This window comes from Gorilla gorilla, chromosome X (genome assembly GCF_029281585.2).
Source record: "Gorilla gorilla gorilla isolate KB3781 chromosome X, NHGRI_mGorGor1-v2.1_pri, whole genome shotgun sequence".
NCBI classification, from domain to species: Eukaryota; Metazoa; Chordata; class Mammalia; order Primates; family Hominidae; genus Gorilla; species Gorilla gorilla.
This window is the reverse complement of record NC_073247.2, coordinates 12,788,289-12,802,833: the sequence shown is the minus strand read 5'-3', so window position 1 is coordinate 12,802,833 and position 14,545 is coordinate 12,788,289. Positions and strand designations below refer to the sequence as shown.

The following is a 14,545-nucleotide window of genomic DNA, read 5'->3' as shown; positions in this document are numbered from 1 at the left end:
TGCTGCCGGGTACAATTGCGTGAACATATACACATCTCCACTTCCTGTGAGATAAAATTTTAAGAAGAAAATTTTCCTTAGGAATCAGTCCTCCCCCAGGCCTTATGTACGATGTCTGGCTTACTGTCAACCTGTGGGTCTGTCCACCAACCCTACAGGACCTCATATCCCTCCCTTCTCAAATGCCTACCTCTTCCCTTCCCTTCCCTCCCCCCCCCCCACCATCAGAAAACAGGCAGAGATATACACAGCCATCAGCTTCTCAAACTTTATTTTCATTGCCCAAGGCTGACGGATGCATCTTCCTTCTACTTTGCAGGTGTTTCAACCCTTATTTCCATGAATTCCTTCTCCTCCATTTGGAGGGGGTTGATTCCGTTCTCTCGGGAGTGGTCATTCACCAGTTCCCCTGGAGATGTTCTTTTAACGTTCCTCCTGTGGCGGACCACTACTATGGTGGAGGAGTCAGATGTTTTCAGTTTTTTAGGAGCAGGTTGGGGGTCTGAGTCCCCACTTGGGGTCTCCGGCATCTGTTAAGAAAACAGGGAGAGGCCAGGAGGACATTATTTCGGATGAACAGGATAGAGACTGGATAGCATGGGGGGCTTCATGAGAAGAAGGAACGCAGGTTGAGGAAGGGGTTTGATCCAGAGAAGAACAAGGTTGAATCACAGAGTAGGGATCTATGGGGAAGAAGAAGAGGAGCGTGGGTAGGGTCATCTGTTAGTCCAAACTGCACCATTTTGTAAGTTCTTTGCTATTTTGCAGACCTTGGTCAAAGTGAAACATCCCATGGGGGTTCAGGCCATGAGAAACATCCTGCCTAACCACCTGTCCGCAAGGCGGACAAAGGCCCAACTAAAGAAACATCCCTATCATATCTTGCTTGGCAACGTTCTAAGGAACACCACAATGATATTCCACCAGAAAAAGGGCCAAACCACCTGATCATAAGAACATCTTATCAATATCCTGCCGGGCAGCAAGCCATACTGCCCAGGCCCCTCCCACCCATACCTACAAGCACCCCAGCCTGTAAGCGGCGGTGGGCTCTGGCATTGAGCGGGTCCCCCACTTCCACAATTGTCTGCAATATTCCTGTGTTGTTGTTTGAGCCGCCCCCGCTCTGTGTGTCTTTCTTTCACCCTCGCCTTCGCTTCAAAACCTAACAATCTTACCGTCTCGCCGGCCTCGTTGGAATCACAGGGGACGCTCCTCTTCACCCCGCCGGCACTGCATTGTTGTCCCATTGTATATATTGGTTCTTCAGTGTCTGCAGTGGGCTTTTGTAGGTTTTGAATCTTCCCAGTGGCCCAGAGCTCTTGCCCTCCCTATATATACCCTCCTGGTGACAAGGCAAAGCCACACCCTTGAGCTTTGTTTGATCATACAGGCAGTGTCCCAGCCAATGGCAGCCGTAGGGTGGCTTCGACATCACAAAGCACCACTGCTGACCACTCCCTGGGCTTGCGGGCGAGGGGTGACAGGGGTGTAGAGCAAACCAAATGCTGTTGTTGTTTCAGCATCCCCTGAAGATGCATCCCAAACCGATCTGCTGCCGCTCCTCATTTCTCCATGTTTAATGTTCATGGTTCACGTGGAAGTCAGAGGATGATTCCTTCAAGCCCTTCCCCACAGCCATTCCTATGAAGTGATTCATTCTTTTGTCTTCCAGCCCTCACCATGACTTAGTATTTTCGATGTCTCACCTCAAATCCCCCAAGCTAGTGTGGCTACATTTATTTATTGGCGGAGATGTGAATTATCCCATTTCCCTCCTACAGTTCCTTCACATGCACCTCGAAGACCATTTACTTTTGGGCTACTGCCAGGCAAATTTCAACCCATGTTCTTTTACCCAATGTCCATGTAGTTCTTTTAAGTTTCCTATTTCCAATCTGAAATAATGGCCTTCAGTCTGTCAAAACTTTAGTGAATAAACATTCTTTACCGTGTATCCTAGTCTTGTTTCAAATCAGGGGTGTATATTTTTTTCTTTTTTTGAAATGGAGTTTCACTCTTGTTGCCCAGGCTGGAGTGCAATGGCATGATCTCAGCTCACTGCAACCTCTGCCTCCTGGGTTTAAGTGATTCTCTGGCTCAGCCTCCTGAGTAGCTGGGATTACAGGCCTGTGCCACCACGCCCGGCTAATTTTTGTATTTTTAGGAGAGACGGGGTTTCAGCATCTTGGCCAAGCTGGTCTTGAACTCCTGACCTCGTGATCCACCCGCCTTGGCCTCCAGAGTGCTGGGATTACAGGCGTGAGCCACCACACCCAGCCAGGACGGCCATTATTAAAACCACCATTGACAAGTAAATTTTGGTTACTTCTGTAGCATACAACAATTTAACATAAAATTTATAATTAATAACATACAGAAGTTATTTCAGAATTATAAGAGTTTCCCATAATTTTGGAGCACATATCAATAACATTTCTATAAATACAGCCCAAAGAAAGTCAAACACCATTTTATATTTGACGATGCTTCTTGTATGATTTTTATACCAAAGAAGACAAATATGTCTCTTTTGGACTTCAGAGGACTCATATCAAAAAATTAATGAAGAATCAAGTTAGAATTTGACTTTGGAAAGTTCGTCAAAGATAAAAAGTTTAAAATGCTTGATATCACGAAATAGGGTCATGGGTCATTGTAAAATAAGTCATTCATTTAACCAAAGCAGTAACTCAAAGATTTCAAAAAAAAAAAAAAAAAGTGAAAATCTTTATTCTTTGAGAGAGGAGACTTAATATCCCAAACAATAAGCCCTAATTAAAAACAGGATGCGGCAAATTAAATTTGTTTTTTTGAAATTTTATAATAAAAGTTTAATCATCTGGACTGTAAAATATAATTTCTATAAACCTTGTAACCTTTATCATTTTGCATGAAGGAGTGAGTTAATGCTCCAAGAAAGCCTTGTTAAACTGACACAGCAACCTAGATACTGGTTTTGCTTTAGTGTGCCTTTGATATGAATGGTTAATTCCTAGAGAAACTGAGCTACTTTTCTCTTAATATCAGCCCTTACAATCTCACATGCCCACCTCTTCCACAATAGTCCTTGGGCCTTGAGGAGTTGAATAGTTTTAATTTCTGGCCCTGCATCTCATGAACGCAGTTTACTTTGATTAGCATCTTCTACCGGGCCTGAAGATAAGGCTGTAATTGCTGTCAGTGTTTAAGATATAGCAGAACTTGGTGTCCTTTTTAGACCCAGAAGTCAAAGCCCTATAGCTCAATGGCACAAGGACTTTAAAAGCACATACAGAAAGTTACACAGATGGAAGAACCTTAAGTAAAAAATTTTTTATGTTTTTTTTTCTAAGCAATCCACAAGTTTGCAATAATGACATAGGATTTATTTCAATAAAATGTAAAATCTCTTAGGCCAGTTACCAATAAGCAAAATAAAAGACCATCTGCAGTGTACGGAATATTATGTTGGAAGAAAACACTTTTTTAGACCTTTAAGAAAAAATTTTGGGCCTGTCATAGTGGCTCATGCCTGTTATCCCAGCATTTTGGGAGGCTGAAGCAGGTGGATCACTTGAGGTCAGAAGTTCGAGACCAGCCTGGCCAACACGGTGAAACCCTGTCTCTACTACAAATACAAAAATTAGCCGGGCGTGGTGGTAGGAGAATTGCTTGAACCTGGAAGGGGGAGGTTGCAGTGAGCCAAGATTGTGCCACTGCACTCTCAGCCTGGGTGACAGAGCAAGACCCTGTCTCAAAAAAAAAAAAAAAAAAAAAAAAAAATTATGAGACATGTCTCTACCCCCATGTTCTTAGCTTCTTAGCTTCAGGTCATCCCAGAAAAAAATAACAAACTGTTACAAAATGGGAGCCACTGTACTCAGTTCTTCTTCCTCAGATTGTGTAAGAACAAGCTAAGTGAACTCAATTATTTATCATTAATACAAAAGGCAGTACGTGAACCTACTTTCCTTCTACTTTATACAGCACTGAAATGATTTCTTCTCCTGCAGTGATGACAAGAAATATATTTTTGGTCTCTGTAGTTGACATGCAAATGTACTCACTGTATCTCAAGTGAAAACTCATTAAAAGCCACTGGAATGCAATTGTGTTATCTCCCAGGAACACAGACAATAACATTCGTCATCACTCCGAGTGCATTTCCATTTGCTAACACAGTGAAATCACGAACCTCACCTTCGTTCCCCTGAGGTTTCCATAGAAAGTTTTCACATTTTATTCCAGCTGATCAGACAAAAGCTCTAGGTGTCTGTTTATCACCAAGACATTTTTTAAATTTAAATAGCAAAATGCAGCCACACGATCACCTATAAAACCATGGAAACTTCTGTTTCCTAAGGTGTCGAGTAGGTCTGAGTTTGTAGATATTGCTAAAAATTTCCCACCAAGTGTTCAGAATTGTTGCTTAGATAATAAATATTAGGCTAAATTAGACACATAGGAGGGGCTAATACATAAGAAAAATGACATATATCAGTTGAAAATATTTACTTTTCTCTAATATTTTACTCATTTTGGGAAAATAATTCCTTTTGCAAAGAGATTTCCAATGCTCTTGGTTTTGTGGGTACTCTGCAATTGTGTGTATAATAGACAATTGGGCAAATCTTACCCAAGTTTACCTTTCCTGGCTTCCCTATTTCTACTTATGATCACTATCACATCTTGAAGCTGGAAGGAATCGTGGTAGCTATTATTCATTTGGCAATTTTTTACAGGTTTATTGAATGTCTGTTGTGGATCAGGCTCTATTTTAGGCACTGAGGATTTACACATACCCTTGGGAAACCTCAGGGGGCAAATAAAACACAACTAAATGAGTGAGATAAGGTCAGATGGTAATGGTTGCTATAATGAAAACTGTTCGGGGAGATATTTAAATTAAGCTTTTGATCAGGAACTACTTCAATGAGGAGATGATATTTAATCTTGAGAAAGAGCTGGCCAAGTGGATTTATGAAGAGAGCATCCCAGATAGAGGAAACAGCATCTGTATACAATGAGGTGCTTGACAATTTTTGATAAATGAGGAATTATCTTTAATTACCTTACAATTTTAAAGTATTTTCTTATTTAGTGGCCATCTATATTTTAACTGATATTTGCAATTTTCTATGAGGGTAATCATATTGTAGTAGAAAGGGATTTTTTGCCTTCAAGATATTAGCCCTTTGTTACTGGTATTGCAAATACTCTCCCATTTAGTTATTATTTATACCTTGACAAATTTTGTTCTTTTTTTAAATGAAGGTTATATATTATATTTAATTCTATTAACCTTTTTTATGTTTCTTAGCTTTCATTATATGCTTAGAAATAACCACTCTACCTAAAGTTATTTAGTAAAGTCACTAGTAATTATTTATATTAACACTTCATCTTTAATGTTTTAAAGTATTTGATATATCCTTGCATTTATTTGAGTTGAGAAACCGTTTTAGTTTTTAACAAATGGTTAACTAGTAATCACAAAGAAATTAAATAATTGACATTCTTGCTGCTTATTTTATTTTATTTTTTTACTTTTTTTTACAGTTTTTTTTATTATATTTTAAGTTCTAGGGTACATGTGCACAACGTGCAGGTTTGTTACATATGTATACATGTGCCATGTTGGTGTGCTGCACCCATTAACTGGTCATTTACATTAGGTGTATCTCCTAATGCTATCCCTCCCCACTCCCCCTACTCCACAACAAGCCCCGGTGTGTGATGTTCCCCTTCCTGTGTGCAAGTGTTCTCATTGTTCAATTCCCATCTATGAGTGAGAACATGCGGTGTTTGGTTTTTTGTCCTTGCGATAGTGTGCTGAGAATGATGGTGTCCAGCTTCATCCATATCCCTACAAAGGACATGAATTCATCAATTTTTATGGCTGCATAGTATTCCATGGTGTATATGTGCCACATTTTCTTAATCCAGTCTATCACTGTTGGACGTGTGGGTTGGTTCCAAGTCTCTGCTATTGTGAATAGTGCCACAATAAACATATGTGTGCATGTGTTTTTATAGCAGCATGATTCATAATCCTTTGCGTATATACCCAGTAATGGGATGGCTGGGTCAAATGGTATTTCTAGTTCTAGATCCCTGAGGAATCGCCACACTGACTTCCACAATGGTTGAACTAGTTTTCAGTCCCACCAACAGTGTGAAAATGTTCCTATTTCTCCACGTCCTCTCCAGCACCTGTTGTTTCCTGACTTTTTAATGATCGCCATTCTAACTGGTGTGAGATGGTATCTCATTGTGGTTTTGATTTGCATTTCTCTGATGGCCAGTGATGACGAGCATTTTTTCATGTGTCTTTTGGCTGCATAAATGTCTTCTTTTGAGAAGTGTCTGGTCATGTCCTTTGCCCACTTTTTGATGGGGTTGTTTGTTTTTTTCTTGTAAATTTGTTTGAGTTCATTGTAGATTCTGGATATTAGCCCTTTGTCAGATGAGTAGGTTGCAAAAATTTTCTCCTGTTCTGTAGGTTTCCTGTTCACTCTCTTGGTAGTTTCTTTTGCTGTGCAGAAGCTCTTTAGTTTAATTAGATCCCATGTGTCAATTTTGTCTTTTGTTGCCATTGCTTTTGGTGTCTTAGACATGAAGTCCTTGCCCATACCTATGTCCTGAATGGTATTGCCTAGGTTTTCTTCTAGGGTTTTTATGGTTTTAGGTGTAACATTTACGTCTTTAATCCATCTTGAATTAATTTTTGTATAAGGTGTAAGGAAGGGATCCAGTTTCAGCTTTCTACATATGGCTAGCCAGTTTTCCCAGCACCATTTATTAAATAGGGAATCGTTTCCCCATTTCTTGTTTTTGTCAGATTTGTGAAAGATCAGATAGTTGTAGATGTGTGGTATTATTTCTGAGGCCTCTGTTCTGTTCCATTGGTCTATATCTCTGTTTCGGTACCAGTACCATGCTATATCTGTGTTTTGGTTACTGTAGCCTTGTAGTATAGTTTGAAGTCAGGTAGCGTGATGCCTCCAGCTTTATTCTTTTGGCTTAGGATTGACTTGGCGATGCGGGCTCTTTTTTGGTGCCATTTGAACTTTAAAGTAGTTTTTTCCAATTCTGTGAAGAAAGTCATTGGTAGCTTGATGGGGATGGCATTGAATCTATAAATTACCTTGGGCAGTATGGCCATTTTCACAATATTGATTCTTCCTATCCATGAGTATGGACTGTTCTTCCATTTGTTTGTGTCCTCTTTTATTTCGTTGAGCAGTGGTTTGTAGTTCTCCTTGAAGAGGTCCTTCACGTCCCTTGTAAGTTGGATTCCTAGGTATTTTATTCTCTTTGAAGCAATTGTGAATGGGAGTTCAGTCATGATTTGGCTCTCTGTCTGTTATTGGTGTATAGGAATGCTTGTGATTTTTGCACATTGATTTTGTATCCTGAGACTTTGCTGAAGTTGCCTATCAGCTTAAGGAGATTTTCGGCTGAGACGATGGGGTATTCTAGATATACAATCATGTCATCTGCAAACAGGGACAATTTGACTTCCTCTTTTCCTAATTGAATACCCTTTATTTCTTTCTCCTGCCTGATTGCCCTGGCCAGAACTTCCAACAGTATGTTGAATAGGAGTGGTGAGAGAGGGCATCCCTGTCTTGTGCCAGTTTTCAAAGGGAATGCTTCCAGGTTTTGCCCATTCAGCAGGATATTAGCTGTGGGTTTGTCATAGATAGCTCTTATTATTTTGAGATACATCCCAATAGTACCTAATTTATTGAGCGTTTTTAGCATGAAGAGCTGTTGAATTTTGTCAAAGGCCTTTTCTGCATCTATTGAGATAATCATGTGGTTTTTGTCTTTGGTAATGTTTATATGCTGGATTACGTTTATTGATTTGTGTATGTTGAAGCAGCCTTGCATTCCAGGGATGAAGCCAACTTGATCATGGTGGATAATCTTTTTGATGTGCTGCTGGATTCCGTTTGCCAGTATTTTATTGAGGATTTTTGCATCTATGTTCATCAGGGATATTGGTCTAAAATTCTGTTTTTTTGTTGTGTCCCTGCCAGGCTTTGGTATCAGGATGATGCTGGCCTCATCAAATGAGTTAGGGAGGATTCCCTCTTTTTCTGTTGATTGGAATATTTTCAGAAGGAATGGTACCAGCTCCTCCTTATAACTCTGGTAGAATTCGGCTGTGAATCCTTCTATTCCTGGACTTTTTTTGGTTGGTACACTATTAATTATTGCCTCAATTTCAGAGCCTGTTATTGGTCTATTCAGGGATTCAACTTCTTCCTGGTTTAGTCTTGGTAGGGTGTATGTGTTGAGGAATTTATCCATTTCTTCTAGATTTTCTAGTTCATTTGCATAGAGGTGTTTATAGCATTCTCTGATGGTAGTTTGTATTTCTGTGGCATCAGTGGTGATATCCTCTTTATCATTTTTTATTGCGTCTATTTGATTCTTCTCTCTGTTCTTTTTTATTAGTCTTGCTAGCAGTCTATCAATTGTGTTGATCTTTTAAGAAAACCAGCTCCTGGATTCGTTGGTTTTTTGGAGCGTTTTTTGTGTCTCTCTCTCCTTCAGTTCTGCTCTGATCTTAGTTATTTCTTGTCTTCTGCTAGCTTTTGAATGTGTTTGCTCTTGCTTGTCTAGTTCTTTTAATTGTGATGTTAGGGTGTCAATTTTAGATCTTTCCTGCTTTCTCTTGTAGGCATTTAGTGCTATAAATTTCCCTCTACGCACTGCTTTGAATGTGTCTCAGACATTCGGGTATGTTGTATCTTTGTTCTTGTTGGTTTAGCTACAAAGAAGCTTCTTCAATTTTAAAAAGCCCGCTCTATAATCTGATTGGTCAGTTTTTGTTCCATCATCAGTAAGTGGTTTCTCCGCGTTTAAGCCATTTAGGCACCAGCTACTTCGGCGTTACTAATTTGTTCGGCGTTAATATAATATGCTATCCACACACAAGACAAGATAGTAGCAAGTTTCAAGATGGGGTACATTACATGCCAATTTGATATGACCGTGTTGATTTTAAATGCTGCCTTATCATATACTAAATTATATATTCTTGAGTCTAAATCCAGACTTTGTACTGTGTTCCTTTTAGCTATTGCTCTTTGCCAATACCAACTGTTTTGTTTTTTCTATCTTTATAATGGCATTGATGTTGGGACCGGTCTTCCCTCATTCGTCTTTATCAAAAGTATCTTAGTATCACCTGTTATTCCAGGTATATCTTTGAGTCCTTTTGCCAGTTTATTTTTAAATAATATTTTGATTGGAACAGAATAAAAATTATAATTACATTTACATAAAATAGAAATTTTTACTTTGATGATTCCTAAATACATTCTGTTGTTGTTTACTATAATAAATATGCCCACTTTTTACCATACCGAACCTCTGATTAGTTCTAAAAAGATATAGAATGAATTTTCTCAGATTTTCTCGGTATATAAGAATGTAATCTACAGATAATTACATATCTTATAAGGAATTACACATTGTTATTACACATATGTGTATATTCATTTGTTTATTTATTTATAGGAACTAGAGCTCATATATTTTAATATGGCTTCACCACTTACCAGCTGTGATACTTTACATCTCTTAACCTCAACTTTCTTTAAAACCGAGGGACAGTTACCACACACGGTGATTTGGACCATCAAAGGATCACATGAGTTCATTTAGACAAAATGCTTAGAACAATGCCTATCACATAATAAGCACTATAAAGGGTTTTTTGTTGCTGATGCCATTATGAATATTATTTTATTGGCCGCAGCTTCAAAAGAAAAGAGAAATAATAGTGGTGTAAGTAAACATCTTTATTTTGCTCTTTATCTTAGGGATGATAGCCTTTAGAGATTTCTTTTACATGTTTATTTCATCTATATTTTTACATTATGAAGTATTTAAACTTATAGACATTTTGACATTTTGTAACTTAATTTATTGGTATGTGTATTAGTCCGTTCTCATGCTGCTAATAAAGACATACCCAAGACTGAGTTATTTATAAAGGAAAGAGGTTTAATTGACTCCCAGTTCAGCATGGCTGCAGAGGCCCCAGGAAACTTACAAATGATAACAGAAGAGGAAGCAAACACATCCTTCTTCACATGGCAGCAGGGAGAAAAATGAGTGTTGCGTTAGTCCATCTTCATGCTGCTAATAAAGACATACCTGAGACTGCGCAATTTTACTAAAAAAAGAGGTTTATTGGACTTACAGTTCCACATGGCTGGGGAGGCCTCACAATCATGGCAGAGGGCAAGGAGGAGCAAATCACATCTTATGTGAATGGCGGCAGACAAAAAGAGAGCTTGTGCAGGGAAACTCTGCCTTATAAAGCCTTCAAATCTCATGAGACTTATTCACTATCAAAAGAACAGCATGGGAAAGACCTGCCCCCATGATTCAATTACCTCCCACCAGGCGCCTCCCACAGTATGTGGAAATTCAAGTTGAGATTTGGGTGGGAACACAGCCAAACTGTATCATTATGCCCCTGGCCCTTCCGAATCTCATGTCTTCAGATGTCAAAACCAATCATGCCTTCCCAACAGTCCCCCAGAGTCTTAACTCATTTCAACATGAACTCAAAGTCCACAGTCCAAAGTCTCATCTGAGACAAGGCAAGTCTCTTTCACCTATGAGCCTGTAAAATCAAAAGCAAGTTAGTTACTTCCTAGACACAATGGGAGTACAGGAATTGGGTAAATATAGTCACTCTAAAGGGGAGAAATTAGCCAAAACAAGGGGCTACAGGCCCCATGCAAGTCCAAAATCAAGTAGGGGAGTCACATATTAAAGCTCCAAAATGATCTCCTTTTACTCCATGTCTCACGTTTGGGTCACGGTGATGCAAGAGATGGGTTCACATGGTCTTGGGCAGCTCCACCCCTGTGGCTTTGCAGTGTACAGCCTCCCTCCCAGCTGCTTTCACAGGCTGGTGTTGGGTGTCTGTGGCTTTTCCAGGCACACGGTGCAAGCTGTCGGTGGATCTGCCATTCTTGGGTCTGGCAGATGGTGCCCCTCCTTTCACGGCTCCACGAAGCGGTGCCCCAATAGGGACTCTGTGTGGGGGCTCCAACCCCACATTTCCCTTCCACACTGCCCTAGTAGAGGTTCTCCATGAGAGCCCCACCCCTGCAGCAAACTTCTGCCTGGACACCCAGGCATTTCCTTACATCTTCTGAAATCTAGGTATAGGTTCCCAAACCTCTATTCTTGACTTCTGTGCACCCACAGGCTCAACACCATGTGGAAGCTGCCAAGGCTTAGAGCTTGCACCCTCTGAAGCCACAGCCTGAGCTGCATCTTGACCCCTTTTAGTCATGGCTGGAGTAGCTGGGATGCAGGGCACCAAGTCCCTAGACTGCACACAGCACAGGGGCCCTGGATCTGGCCCATGAAACCATGTTTTCCTTCTAGGCCTCCAGGTCTGTGTTGGGAGGGGCTGCTGTGAAGACCTCTGACATGTTCTGGAGACATTTTCCCCATTGTCTTGGGGATTAACATTTGGCTCCTGGTTACTCATGCACATTTCTGCAACTGACTTGAATTACTCTTCAGAAAATGGGATTTTCTCTTCTATTGGATTGTCAGGCTACAAATTTTCCAAAATTTTATGCTGTGCTTCCCTTATAAAACTGAATGCCTTTATCAGCACCCAAGTCACCTCTTGAATGTGTTGCTGCTTAGAAATGTCTTCTGCCAGGTACCCGAAATCATCTCTCTCAAGTTCAAAGTTCCACAAATCTCTAGGGCAGGGGCAAAATGTCACCAGTCTCTTTGCTAAAACATAACAAGAGTCACCTTTGCTCCATTTCCCAACAAGTTCCTCATCTCCATGTGAGACCACCTCAGCCTGGATTTCATTGTCCATATCATTATCAGCATTTTAGTAAAGCCATTCAGGAAGTCTCTGTGGAGTTCCAAACTTTCCCATATTTTCCTGTCTTCTTCTGAGCCCTCCAAACTGTTCCAACCTCTTCCTGTTACTCAGTTCCAAAGTCACTTCCACATTTTTGGGTATAATTTCAGCAATGCCCCTGGCACCAACTTACTGTATTCATTTGTTTTCAGGCAACTGATAAAGACATACCTGAATCTGGGCAATTTTACAAAAGAAAGAGGCCTATTGGACTTACAGTTCCAAGTGGCTGGGGAGGCCTCACAGTCATGGCGGAAGGCAAGGGAGAGTTCGTGACATCTTACATGAATGGTGGCAGGCAAAAAGAGAGCTTGTGCAGGGAAACTCTGCCTTATAAAGCCATCAGATCTCGTGAGACTTATTCACTATTAAGAGAACAGCACGGGAAAAACCTGCCCTCATGATTTAATTACCTCTCACAGGGTACCTCCCACAGCATGTGGGAATTTAAGATGAGATTTGGGTGGGGACACAGCCAAACCATATCAGTGTCCAGCAAAGGGGGAAGCCCCTTATAAAACCACCAGATCTTGTGAGAACTCACTCACTATCATGAGAACAATATAGGGGAATCTGTCCCCATAATTCAATTATCTCCACCTATTTTTTCCATGACACATGGGGATTATGGGAACTACAATTCAAGATGAGATTTGGGTGGGAACACAGCCAAACCATATTAGTATGTATCTCTAAAAAGCAACATTAAAAAAATAAACTGCAATACTATTAAGATAGCAAACAAAAGTGATATCTTCTAAGGCCAGGCACAGTGGCTCATGCCCGTAATCTCAACATTTGCAATACCAAGATGGGCGGATATCTTGATCCCAGGATTCTGAAATTGTGTGCATATTTACTCATGGTGTAATTTACTTTCTTCTGATAGCTGTTGTATTTTCTATAAACTGGTAGTTCAATCTGAAGGCTTGATTGGATTACAGTTACAAATATTTTGTGAAAGAGCACCCTATACTACATGATGTGTCATTTCTGGACGTATGGGAAGCAGATGTCGAGGCATAATTAGAAGTGCAAAAGATTTATTGGGAAAAATGCGTGAGAGGATAGAGGAGAAGGGGAACAAGAGTTTTTATGATCTGCACAAAAATTCTGAAGCTTTTAAAAACGTATAAATTATTTAGGATTTGCACCCCATTCTCCTTCATGTCTTCACCTGCTACGTTTTCCCCTCAGAAAACCTTAATTGCAAATTTGAATTTCTCTGAGTTTTTGAGTGGGCTGTGATCTTTGTCATTTCTAATACTTCCACATGCTGTTGGTTCCTTTGCTTGGAATATTCTTTCCATCGTGGTCAATGTGAACTCTTAATTATACTATAAAGATAACTTAAATATCATCTCCTCTAGTAAACTCACCTGCACTTACCTGGAGACTGGTTGACTGATTCTTTCTCTACATTTCTGTAAATCCTCATATGTATGTGTAGAACAGTGCTTATCTTATGTTTTTTCACAAATTATTTATGTGTTTGTTTCCTCATTTAACTGTGGGTTAGGAAGACTGCAAATATGCTATTTCTTCTGTACATTATTCATGAGTAGTACAGAGCTTGATCAATATTAGCTGTTCAAAAGAATGAGTACATAATTCCTCAATGAAGTGTAGTTTCAAAGCCAGTTTCTCTACTCTCTTGCTCTCTGATTAAATATTCATCTTTCAAACTATTACCCAAACTGCATTTTAGGGACAATAAAACACTTAGTTGTTACGCACAAGGGCTCTGAAGCCAAACACCTGGAGTTAAAATCCTCTCTAAGCTACTTACTGTGTGACCCTAACCACCTTGGCCTTATTTTCTGCATCTGTGAAATAATAATTAGATTATCAATTTTATATGGTTGCTTCAAGGATTAAATGAGATAATAGGTAAGCTTTCAATAAACATTCGTTAGCATTTCCAAAGATCACATCTCATATAAAATCTTTATATTTACTTAGCCCTGTATCACATGCTCCAGCTACATTAACATCACTGTTACCAATAATTCTATTAGCTGGCCGGGCACGGTGGCTCATGCCTGTAATGCCAGCACTTTGGGAGGCCAAGGCGGGCAGATCACGAGGTCAGGAGTTCAAGACCAGCCTGACCAACATGGCGAAACCCCGTCTCTACTAAAAATACAAAAATTAGCTGGGGCATGGTGGTGCATGCTTGTAATCCCAGCTACTTGGGAGGCTGAGGCAGGAGAATCGCTTGAACCCGGGAGGTGGAGGTTGCAGTGAACTAAGATCATGCCACTGCATTCCAGCCTGGGCAACAGAGCGAGACTCCATCTCAGAAAGAAAACCAATCAATTAGCTTATAATTATTTATTATGTTCAATGCATACTTTAATTGATTAAGCACATATTTTGAATCAAGCACTGCTCTAGATATTAGAGATATGGCAGTGAACAAACATTTATTTTTTTTTCCTTCACGTGGCTTATATTCTGGGGAGAGGGGGCAGGCAATAAGCGAAAATAAATATGCTAAATATATACTATTTGAGATAGTATACATTGAAATGGAGGAAATAATGTAGAACATGGGAGTTCAGGGAATGCTGAGGGGATGTTGTTTTAAATAGGGAGTTCAAGTAAAACCTCACTGAAAAGGTGATATTTGAG

General features: G+C 39.9%; 1 protein-coding gene across 1 annotated transcript; it reads right to left on the bottom strand.

The window, feature by feature from the left end:
- Window positions 1–254: 254 nt before the first annotated feature.
- On the bottom strand, window positions 255–1,608 carry LOC129530062 (sperm protein associated with the nucleus on the X chromosome C-like). Its single transcript, XM_055376366.2, has 2 exons — window positions 1,179–1,608; window positions 255–530 (listed from the first exon to the last, which is right to left on the bottom strand). Exons 1-2 carry the CDS (start codon window positions 1,248–1,250, stop codon window positions 309–311), a joined length of 294 nt encoding a protein of 97 aa, XP_055232341.1. The 5' UTR covers window positions 1,251–1,608; the 3' UTR covers window positions 255–308.
- Window positions 1,609–14,545: the final 12,937 nt, after the last annotated feature.